Genomic DNA, 12,659 nt, shown 5'->3' with positions numbered 1-12,659 from the left:
TAGAAGAGTTTTATTAACTTAACATTGATACGTCCATCGTTGACCCAATAAAGATGCTTTTGATTTTTCTAACGACGTTAGCGAGCTGACCCGAAAATTATAAAGGCCATCGATGTGAATTATTACTGCCAATAAAATTAAACAATCACCGTTGGGAGAGTAGACCCTCAAGTTAATGGGAACGTTAGAAATTCCCTTATTGCCTCCGGTGATCCGTTCCGTCTCACTCTCGATCTCCATACGGACTTCGTTGAAATCGACGAACTTCTTCCCCTTGCAGTGCAAAAATTCGGCATATTCTGTAAACAAATAGAGAAATTTAATGCAACAAAATCTGATTAAGTCAGTTACGCTTTCTAAAAGAACCACAACGATAGGTGCTAATGAGCAATACGGTCGAAATTTTTATAACAATTTGAGCATGTTCACTAAGTGTGATTCGTACAATGGTTGCAACGTTACGCTTTTTTATCTATTCCTCGCGATAGGGCACAGGATATTCCTACATCAGCTAAACCAGATGCGAGCTACAAGAGCAGATAACTCAACGGGTTTAATTAACTGCAGCACCGCGAGGGGAACAGACCCCAGTCTGTCCGACGGGAATCTCGAGAGCCTAGTGTCTAATTTTAATCAATTGATTCGGTGGTAGTAATAATTATTTCAGGAGTATTATTAACAACCAAGATTATTTTTGATTTGATTACAAGCACAGCTCTATCATAATTTACTTTATGATGAAGACAAACTATTATTTTTATTGTAAATCTACCATTGAAACATAAAAGGCCATAATAAATATAATGTTATACTACAAGTAGGTATTGACTAAACAAAATTACAGACTAAAAATGAAACGTTAGTCAGTTATTTTCAATTCTAAATATTTAAATATTTTTTCAATCTGCTTTTAAACTCAGAATGTTAAGCGTATTCTTATTAAATGTAATTTATATTATAAATAGAAATCAGCTTCCAGCAATGATGAGATATCTCATCCAATGTTAGCATTCAATTTTCGAGAATCAAGAATCATTGTTTATATTTAAAAACTATAATATTCCGCACCTCAACAACATTCTCGACAGCATGTGTCAAATAATGGCGAGATCCCAAACGAATTGATTGTTTTCTTCATAGTAAAAGTACCAATTGTATTTCATTTCTATATAGTCATACCTCGATTTGCACGGTAGATAGGTTCCGTGAAATTTCGTGTAAATCGAAGCATAGAACATACACAAAAATGGAAGATAGATTACAAGAAAATCCGTATTAATCTAGAACTAAAAATTTAAGAGAAGCTACAAAAAAATCTTGTAAAACGAACACATACGATTATATATTAACATTCTCGTATATCTATACAAAAAATGGCAGTGTCGTAAAAATAATATTTATTATTACTTTATCTGTACAATACAGGAACGTCATTTCAGCGTTTTCCAGGGAGGACAAAAGATGGCAAGTCAGTGTTCGGTTTTTTTTTTTTTTAATATTTCGACTACACTAAGATTTATAATATTTCATATGACTGGCCAAATTCCTGTTTAGAATCCACGTCAAAAGCAATAAAATCGTGCCAAAGAAACGCTCGGTTCATATTAAGACTTTTATAACAATATTTCGACTTACAATAAGTGAGAATCTAATGAAACACTAAACTGATTTTTGATCAATACGAGAGCGCAAAAAACAATTATCACTTCTCGGAAGTCAAAAATTCACGCCAAAAGCAATAAAATCGTGTCAACGCCGATGTAGTGGGAACGGCGCCGACACGATTTTATTGCTTTTGACGTGAATTTTTGACTTCCGAGAAGTGATAATTGTTTTTGCGCCGAATAAATCCCACTCTTCGCGCTAGCTATCTCTTGAATTGCAATCTTTACTTCGAGATATATTATTATTTTAGATTTTACCATGAACGACATTTGTTTAATCAAATAAAATCGTGTCGGCGCCGTTCCCACTGCAACGGCGTCGACACGATTTTATTGCTTTTGGCGTAATTTCTAAAATATTAATTGAAACATAAAAATGACGTTTAGACTTTTTTAATTAATCGATAAATATTTTTTTCAAATCGATGAACCAAAATTATATTACATAGGTGACCACAATTTTCTGTTTCGCACAAAACTACTAGTTTCAATGCATTTTCACCGACCTTCCTTAGTATTTCAGGCTGTACTGCTCGAATTTTTTTGTACTGAACATATTTCTCATCGTAGATGTTATACCTATTTTTCTAATATTTATTTTTTGATTATGTAATTACAATGTTCCTTAAATTTTTTTTATCTACAATTACTCCTAGATATTTTATATTATCAACTATTATATTTATATAATAGTTATCTATATATATTTTTATAATAGTTATCTATATATATTTTTATAATAGTTATCTATATATATTTTTATATTATTATCTAACATATATTTATAATTAATAAACATACATTTAGTTCTATTCTCATTTAGTTATATAGTATTCGGCTTTTTTGGATTTTTTTATATCAATTCAGAGGCTCTCAATATTTTTTATGTTTATTTCTTTACTTATATATGTAAATAAATAACTATCTGGAGTACCTCAAAACAACGAAAGATCAACCGCCGTACATGTACGGCGATACCACTCAAATGGTTAATAGATGATATTTTTTTAATTTAATTATTATAGTTTTACATCTATAATGAAGTTTGGAAATAATCGTGAACCAGAGCTCGTACGCGGCGACTTTGACCCTAATTCGATTACTGTTCCCGAGAAATTAAAAGTCTCAATAATTTATTCATTCGATATATATTAAAAACTATATATGTATGCACATGCTATACACTATACATATACTTTTGGCAAGGCGCAGTGAGTCAGCGCGACAGACAGGTCACGGAGGAATCCCTCGCAAATGATCCAATTTACAACAACGACACTTCGGCCGGGCTTTCGCTGCGCAATTCGAGTGAATACAATCGTCTGGTCTCTCGTTATCGATCTGTGCATACACATGTATTGTACATATGCGTAAATATATATGACACAGTATGAGCACGGACCTCTCTCACGGTCAAGCTGCGAGGAATCAATCGGGTCATTTGCGAACATGTGTTACGCGCACCTTGAAATGCCGTCAATTGGTAAACGTTAAATAAATTATGGCAATTGAATATGATTACAAAAAATAAACAAAGTTTAAAAAACTCTATTAACACTTTCGGGCCACAACTTCGTGGATACGCAGCGCGCGATGCGATGTCACTGTGACATCACACTTGACGATAAGCTATCAAAAATGTGGGGAAAGCAGGATACAGGTTCGTTGTATTGCTATCTAGCATTCACAGTGAGCAATAAGTGGCTCTCGTCAAATTTCTTACTGCGTAGCCTAATTTTTTTAAATATTTTCGTAAAAAAAAATCTAAAATTATTTTTTAAAATAACTATTATTTTAGGAAAACACGTAACATGTTGCGCTATGCGTTCCAATGTTGTATTTCAGCCCTAGAAGATTGTAAATAAATATTTTAAGCAATAGCCAAATATTGTTTGTGGTTCGATACTCAGCAGCATATTTTATTTTTTATATATATTATAATAAAAATTGCTCAAAAACCACGTTGACATCTAGTGATTGAATCTGTATTTAATAACTAGATTACTAGATTCTCAAAATAACTACTAGTATACAAACCGATGGCTTAAAGTGTAAATTGACAACTTCATGAGAAACAAAAAACTAAATAAGACAACTTGAAAATAGGAAAATAAAACATTGTTTAATTGTAGATTTTGAAGATAGAAATTTTTTGACCATGTTTATTTCGATCAAAGGTACAAGATGACATTGTTAAGTCATTTTCACCCAAAAGTGGAGTTAGTAATGTTACACTTTCGCTGGCTAACGCATTTCGTGTCACAACGATAGGTTTAATGTAGATAAGTTAATATAAAATTAATTTTATGTATGTGCATATCAATCACTCATGCTCGGGCATACACGCTGAGTCACCGCACTCAGCCGTTATCAATTGCCAGTATTTTTATTTTATTTTGTATATAATATAATCATTTTAATGTTCATATTGTATAATAGCACTTAAAACAAACATTGCCAACTATTATTATAGATTTTTCGATGTGTTTTATTATATTATCCGATTAACTATGGAATATAGTTATGGAATCACATAAAAACACAAAGCAACCATGGTTTTGATCGTGTCGATGGATTATTTTTTATTGTCGTGCGATAAGATAGAGCCGCTTATTGCATTTTGATGTTTTGAACGTAAATCTGACTAAGAATAAGCCACGGTTAAAAACAAGAAATGCGGTTCAACATCGTAAAGATTAACCAAACAAAGGATTAGCGTCATGTTCCGGCGTCGTCAATAAGGCCAACGGCGCTGATGAATCAAACGATGACAATGACTTTATCATTGAAAGAACAAAGCCTACCGTTTTAAAATACAAAAGCAACTTGTTGAGGATTTCACTAAAAAAACAAATAACTCGAAACTGATAGCTGATTGGCTTATTTGAATATAATCGCGGTAGTGTTAGAAATATCACATTAACTATGCGCGAATGCATTTCACAATGCTTTGTACAGCATTTTTAAAATATACGTAAAGCGTATGTATATATTTTTTGCTATATGATGTTGAACCTATACAATATACAAACCGGTATTCGGAATTATGAATCATTCTAAATATTGATACATCGATATATTTATAAATGATACCATTGATAAAAAAAACTATATGATGGTATAACTTTTAGATATGAAATCGAAGATAACAATACATCAGGTGTATATGTTTGATAACTTCATCTCAGTCGAAAAATTATATTCAATTTTGACATTGAGATATCACAATGAAAGCATATCGAAATTGTTGATTTAGTTTCTTTTTAGTTTGAAGGCATTACATGATAACAGTTATATGATAATTTTATGAATAATACTCAATGCATACTCCGTTAGTGTTTCCAAGTAGTTGATTATATTTGTTATTATTCTATTTAGCTAATTGTTTATATACTAAACAAATAAAACATACATACAAAACATAATAAGAGATTAATATTATAATTTATTTTTTAATCCACGAAGGTGTCCTTTTATTCCATCGAGTAAACCCGCTACATTTTTATTTTTGCGGATTATTATACAAATTCACACTTCCATACAATATTCCCCTGGCCGTACTCGTTTTCTATCAAGTTCTAGTGTTAAATATATGTTGAATGAAACACACTAAACCAAATTTTGACCAATAGGAGAACGCAAAAAACAATTATCCCTTCTCAGAAGTCAAAAATCCACGCCAAAAGCAATAAAATCGTGTCGGTGGCGTTGCAGTGGGAACGCTCGGCAACGAGCGTTCCCACTGCAACGCCACCGACACGATTTTATTGCTTTTGACGTGAATTTTTGACTTCTGAGAAGTGATAATTTTTTTGCGCCCTCCTATTGACCAAAATTGGGTTTGAATACACTTTAACCAATCTCATCAAAAGTCAGTAATAATATTATTATTATTTATTTTAATAATATATTAGGTTAATATAACCAATTGTTTATACACTAAACAAATTTAATTAAAACAATATAAACATAAAAAGCGTACAAAAAATATTTTAATATTATATACTTCTAGAAATAGAGAATAAATACGTAACTATCCTTAAATTTGCTCTATTTCTAGTAATCTATGTACATTTTCATTTCTTATTAAATACTTTTCTAACTTACATATACCTATATAAATACTAAAACATTCATCTTCAATGTTTCTTGAATATCCAACCATTCCAATCAAAAAATAATTTTATTTAAAATATCACAAAACATATTGCGGCAAAGTCATAATGATAATTTATATTTCATGATCAGATTTAAATTAACAAATATGTGTAGCAAATTCATTTAAATTTAAATGCTAATTACGGAGAGTATATATATGTATATGTACATACGAACAGAGGCGCACTTTGTATTAAAAATTAATGCTTTATTATAAATAATAAATAAATTAATTTATTTTTATGTGATTAATTTATTTTATTATATTAAAAACTTCTTGCACACATTCATACACAAGAAAGAAATCTGATGTAGAAGAAAATAAGTAATAACTACTCCTAATTCGTTTTCCAGAAAACTATCATTCTTACACATTCGAATCTCTTGCTTAAGTGTTGCCGATTTTCCATCTGTTTGCAGTTCAACAATTTTTTTATTATTAAGGTCCACTGCGGTCCAATTTATTTAATCAAAACAATTAAGCCGCTCACCTATTATTAATATAATACTTATTTAAAGTTATACACTGCACCCATTCAAAATGTTGGGACCACTACCTAAAAAAAAACACCTAGGAAAGCAATGACAAAAGAAAGTATGTAAATCAACATATTTGTAATCGCACGGAATTTATACTTGTCCATTGTATAATATTTTTTTAAGCAATCTTCTATATAAAGATATGATTATCGATCAATTTTAAAAAAATATTTTCTTTGTTTTAATGTTTTTTACATAATATGAATGAACAGTACATTTTCAATAAGCAACTCCTAGTGCACATCGCGGTTTTTTTTGTCCTTCTATGCAAATAGATTACAACTTCTCTCTTGCTTATTTTTTTATTGCTAGACTACTAGTCAATTATACTTTTTGAAAAAGTAAATTATCTGCAAGTCGTACTGTTTTGTTTTCCTATATTTATTAATAATCTATTTATCAGTGAAAAACAAATTAAAGAAATCGATAAGCTCCTGAAAACCTGATGACATGTTTGTCTGACTCATTGTCTATGAAAAATGACCGCTGTCCCAAAATATCATCGCTTTTATTTAGATTTACCCAATTGCATTAAAATAATCTATAAACATTTCTTTCAGATTCATCATCGTCATTATCAATAAATAAATATTTACGATTTAAATTCATAAGCAAAATCACTTTCACTATCGAAAATATTTGCACTAGTTTCTTGATCATATTCACTAACATTTTCATAACAACGCAAAGGTTTTTATGTCAAATAATTTATCATCGTCAGCCACATTATAATTGTAAAAGAATCACTACTTAGCACGGTCAGCTATAGTTAAAATCAATTATTTAATTTATTTAAAGAAAATATTACGTAAAATTTTTAGATTGAGAACCATAGATAACAATTCGCACTTTTGGGTTTTTACAAGTCAGGTTAGCATAGACTGGTCTAAAAATTGGTTCCAAATCGATCGATGAATTAACAAAATTTACGATGAACTTTAGTAGTTTGACAATTCCAGGAAAAATGGTTGGGAGTTACCAAATATTTTTAACGTATTATATTAATAGAAGTATCCCTGAGTAACTAACGAAATAAATTTTATCATCAAGTCATTCAAAAAGGCTTCATATAAGAAAGACGACAGAAATATACAAATCTACTTTCATAGGGTCGGTTTTATAGATCGTCGCTAATGATGCGCACGTCGAGAGAAGTCAGAGTAAAGAAATATTAGAAATATTACGAGAGTTCTACCGAACTAACACCAAGCGAAGCTATGCTAAACATCGTCCGAGAAAGCAACCGCTTCCCTCTTCCCGTCAACTATGGTCCAGCTATGACGTCTTAAATTAATAGTTCAGCCAGATCTTTTAAGACCGCGCAATAAGAATTTCAAGTATGTTTTTTTTACAACATAAAATTAGCCAACATTTCGCGTTCTATTAAATGAAGTTTACAAAATCGTGTTCGTAAATTATTTTTGCTACACATAAGAGGAAAACAGACGAAAATTTCCCATAAGCGATGTCATCGTTTGCACAGTCGTTATCGCCTCGCTTCCGAGCTGATAACGCCCACTCTCAGTTTCCACTGGAAGAGTGGAGACCGATCCGCTCATAGGTACTTTCTCCTTCTAATCGAAATCGCGGAGAAAGAAGTCCACCACGGTCGACGACGCACGACCACGCAAAAAAAGTCTACAACAATTACAGTCGAACACAACAATAATTATATGACCCGAGCCACTCGCGCTCCAAAGACGTGACCTCAGCGGTGTTATTTTTAAATAAGTATCAAGAGACTGTTGCGCCGTGTATCGATTTTAGTCTATAAAAAAATAATACGAGAAAAAAATCTCAATTATAAACACGTAGTTATATAACCGACAACAATCGATATATTTTCGTAGTCTCTCCGGCGGAAAGGGATGGCGCCACGCATACATTATTTGTGGCGTTGGTTGTCAAAAACACGCCCAAGATTTAATTTTTTGAATTCACGAATAAATAGCCGTGCAACGAATAACTGATTTTTAATAAAATAGGAAGCTTTCAAATCGATCATCTTTTCAAATATGTATTTGGAATTTTTACTTATAGATAAATATCTCAATGAAATAAAAAAAAATACTAACGACGCGTTTTATTATGTCATGAACGTGGTTCAAATGACATAACAAGAAAGCGTGCCATAAGCGCAGCTCGTATCGATTCGCGAATTGTAGTTCCAGACTTGCATAACGCTCAGTTCGTTGCATTCCTGAGCGAAATAAATTTCCACGAAAATTTTAACGAACTAGAATATGCACGACATCCTAAAGGTTCATTCTTGTAGTTCTCAAATATGATTAATATTATTTTACCATGTGTATGCGATCAACAGTAATAGCATAAATAATGAATGTGGCATAGTTTCAAACAAGTCAATCAAAAACACTTGTTAAAACAAACTTCGTATATGCACAGACATTGCCATTGAAATTAAAAAGCAGCTCGAAAAGTGAGCGAAGGTCGATTGCCTTGTGAAAGGAAGGATTCGTATACATTCCCAGATTCTCTTATAATTCGTCATGAGCTAATTATAATTTCCCTATATCTGTACGCGCCCCCTCGCACGAAAACAAAAAAGGTGTCAATATTTTTTAATTATAGGAGCGTTAACTTCACATTTCAAAAAAAAAAAAACGCAAACGGCTAGTGTGAAAGTAACTGCTTTTGTCAAAATATGATCAAGTCTGCAAAATATTTACAGGCAACTTATGTTAAATTAGTAAGAATATGTCTACACTGGTGTGACAAAATAATTGGACCAGACATTATTTTTCATATTTTTATTGTTTCTCTGCACACTTTTATGTAGCCAAAAAATTGAAAACTAATATTTTTATACATTTTTCTTTATTTGGCTCTCTATACTCGTTATTATAGTTGTTTTTTGTCATTTAATCACACATTTTCAATGATTTTTTTCTTCAAAATATCTAAATCAGGTGAATTACCTGGCCAAGGCAAAACTTGTATGTTTTTGCTTGTCAAGTAATGAAATATTTTTTTCTATACTTTGTGTATTTAATTTTTATATAAACTAAATTTAATTTTGTTCTATTAATAAATAGTGGTTCACACAAAAAAATTTAAATTTTATTAAAAATCGTCTATTTTTGCTTAAAAATGCTTAGCATACACCGCCTAATTTCGCTTGGCACTAAAAGGGTTAACACCCAGCTCGCGTAATCGTCGATGTAAATTTTTCTTAGATATTTCGATCATTTAAAACAGTTGTTACACCTTCATTTGTAAACTCTCTATTTTGCATTGCGATTCAAAAGAAACAATTTTTCGTCCACATTTATGTCATTGTAACGTATAGGGTTACATGTCCAAGTGCTAACATTTTTTTAATTCTTATCACTCATTAACGATTGATTGTTGATTTTTTAGACAACTTCTCGATTAATATGAGTATCTTCACTAAATAAAGTACAAATAGCAATTTTCTCTTTAGAAGATTTTTTTTCAAATAAAAATTATATTTAAATACTATCGAATTAATCCACAATTTACCAATCACTAACAATTTTGATATGGGTGTTAGTTAAAAAAAATATTAGAAAATAAATCGTAATTATTTTATCCGAATGTTTTGAAAGATTCGCAAATTGCTGCAAAATATATGAATGGTCCTATTATTTTGTCACACCACTGTGAATGAGCGTACGACAAATATGCATAATTATATGCTAACTGTGATAATCACGCAACTCTAGATTAATGAAATGCCAAATTCAATGTAAAAAAGATCTTCAATACTTGTAGTATTTATGTAATCATTACATTCTCGAATCGACGTAAACATAGATTGCGTCAACGATTTTCAAACATTACATATGTAGTTTAATATTGATATCGACATTATTTTCAGTCAGGTCAACTGATTTTTTACGTATATGGTTTATTATCCGATGATTTTTCAATAGAATAGATAATATTCTCATTTATGAATAAATCACGCCCCTTGACATAATCATTAGCATTTGAATCCGTATATGATTACGAATTCAAGGGAAATTGATATTGTCATTCAGAATTGTAATATTTAATTAACAATAACTGATAACGGATTTGAATAGCATACAATTACAATATCATCTACAAACAACGATTAAAAATTGATTTACATTTAATTATCAATATATAATATAAATATGAATCAAAGAGGTGCAATACAAATATTTATGTGCTGAAACATGGTCAATTTTCATACAGGTTTTTATAACTATCATAATTTCCCATTTTTTCAGAGTAGCAATTCCAAAATAAAAAGCAACTCGAGATAAAACCTTTTGGAAAATGTGGAAAAGTTTATATCTAGCGTATAGTACAGCACTATTTATATTAATATTAAATAAATATAAGGTTTAGGCTGAGATTTTAAAATGCGAAACGAGTTTGTTACTAAGTTCACATCTTAGGGGCAATATAGAAAGACCTTTGTAAGGCAAAATATTGTTAGATAAAGCAAAAACGAGTTTCTATTGCTAGTACGCCATCCCCGCTTAACATTTCTGGGAGAAAAACTATTTTATAATTATGATATTTGCTATATGGATAAAACATTAATTAAAAACCTACTTAGTAATTGACAGAAGTGTCGACAGTAAACCACAAATGATTCATCAGAAGCGCCTTCTCATTTCGAACAAGGAATAAACATGCTATTTCAATGTGATTCTGAGGCCATTATCTGCTACATAAAACTTAAAAAAGAGGAAACAACAGTAAATGAACAATATTATAAAATACTTGTTACATAAAAGAGCCATGTTTTTTTTAATATTTATGATCCCTAGGATTTTGTATTTTATACAAAACAAACAGATAACCCCTATTATGTTTGACTTATTGTAGGAAAAATGTGTAACAAAAAAATATTTTACTTCTTTGAGATTCAACGGCAATTACACATATAATGTTTTTACAAACATTGCTATAAAAATATTTGATGAACTGTCGGCGAACCTTCTTTTGTTAATGGCATTTTGTATATGGGAACAAACGATTGAGGGCCACTGTTTTAAATATCACAATACAATAATCTTGAAACGAACGGAGAAGACATTCTCCCGTATATTATTGACTCTTATTTTATGCGCGCACCTGTTCAATCATGTGTGACCACGAAGGATCTCGCGAAAACAGTGCAATTAAAAGTTAATTATCTTCTTGGATATAATTAAATATAACTGATCTGAACCGAGATTCTCACACCAAAAAGGGAAATAAAATTCAATTGCTTGTCTATACTTATTCTATTACATTGAATTTGTTATATTTTGATCACCAATCTGCGAGTTTTGAGCAAATATATTTTATTATGTGAATGAAACATGACCAATCGTGAGAATAAATAGATTATATTTCATGCAGAGCATTTATTCGATTAGTGAAAAATAGCATTATAGTTTAAGATTGGATAGCATTAATTACACCCGTATTATTTCAATATAATTATCTGAATAGACACTTCACACTTTTACCGTTTCCTGCCAATTAGGATAAACGAGAATTCAACCAAATTCTGCAAGAGACATAATTGCCAATTCTAATGATTATGTAATCGTAGTTACGCAGATAGTTTAACTAGATATTTATTAGACAACATCAAATAGTTCGTTTCCGCCCCGAATCATCGCATTGGTCTGACGACCAAAAATAGGTAATAATAATAACTCGAGAGTGACGAATACTAAGCTTTTTATCTATTGAAATTAGTAATGATAGTAGGATCTGATAAAATCCTTAAAACCATATAAATATTCTTAGCCTTTATATTTGTGTAGGAAATATACGTGATTTTTTTAGGGTGGTTTGGCCGTTTTGGTCAAATTTTACTCAGCATCCATATAATACTAATATTAGACCACAAGGGCTGTAATGGGATAGTTAAATTTGACCGTAAAAGGTTAATGAAAATTTTTTATTTGATTTTTATCGCCTACTTGACTGTCGCCCACTTTGGGTTCGGTCAGTTGACCTTTCCCGTTTCGACCGGTCTATAAAAGAAATATATATTTCTTGAATACAAAATGTTTGAAGTTGAATGCGGTCGTTCGTTATTTTTTTTCCGGTGTCAATGATCATACATCGAGATTACGTCATACAAATAAACGCAAAATTCGATAGCAAAATATTTGGCGCTTGAGACCTTATGACAGGGACGTCATTTCAGCTCTTTAAATTTCAATAAGATTCATAGTATTTTATTAAACCTATAAGTAGTTAGTTAATTTTACGTTTTTTTTTTCACAATTTCCATTTTTTTATTTTACTAATTGTTCGTATTAATATGTTTAAATA

General features: G+C 30.7%; 1 protein-coding gene across 28 annotated transcripts in view; it reads right to left on the bottom strand.

Moving 5' to 3' along the window:
* shi (dynamin-1 shibire) overlaps positions 1-12,659 on the bottom strand; it is a 29,200-nt gene that overhangs the window by 12,267 nt on the left and 4,274 nt on the right. For all 28 annotated transcript variants that reach the window (XM_088198412.1, XM_088198421.1, XM_088198430.1 and 25 more), the window contains exon 3: positions 150-299. In XM_088198412.1, coding sequence (XP_088054538.1) covers positions 150-299 — 150 coding nt within the window. The remainder of the gene's footprint in view (positions 1-149; positions 300-12,659) is intronic.

This window comes from Plectrocnemia conspersa, unplaced genomic scaffold (genome assembly GCF_051122295.1).
Source record: "Plectrocnemia conspersa isolate PC_06_02 unplaced genomic scaffold, ASM5112229v1 ptg000011l, whole genome shotgun sequence".
NCBI classification, from domain to species: domain Eukaryota; kingdom Metazoa; phylum Arthropoda; class Insecta; order Trichoptera; family Polycentropodidae; genus Plectrocnemia; species Plectrocnemia conspersa.
This window is presented reverse-complemented; position numbering and strand designations above follow the sequence as displayed.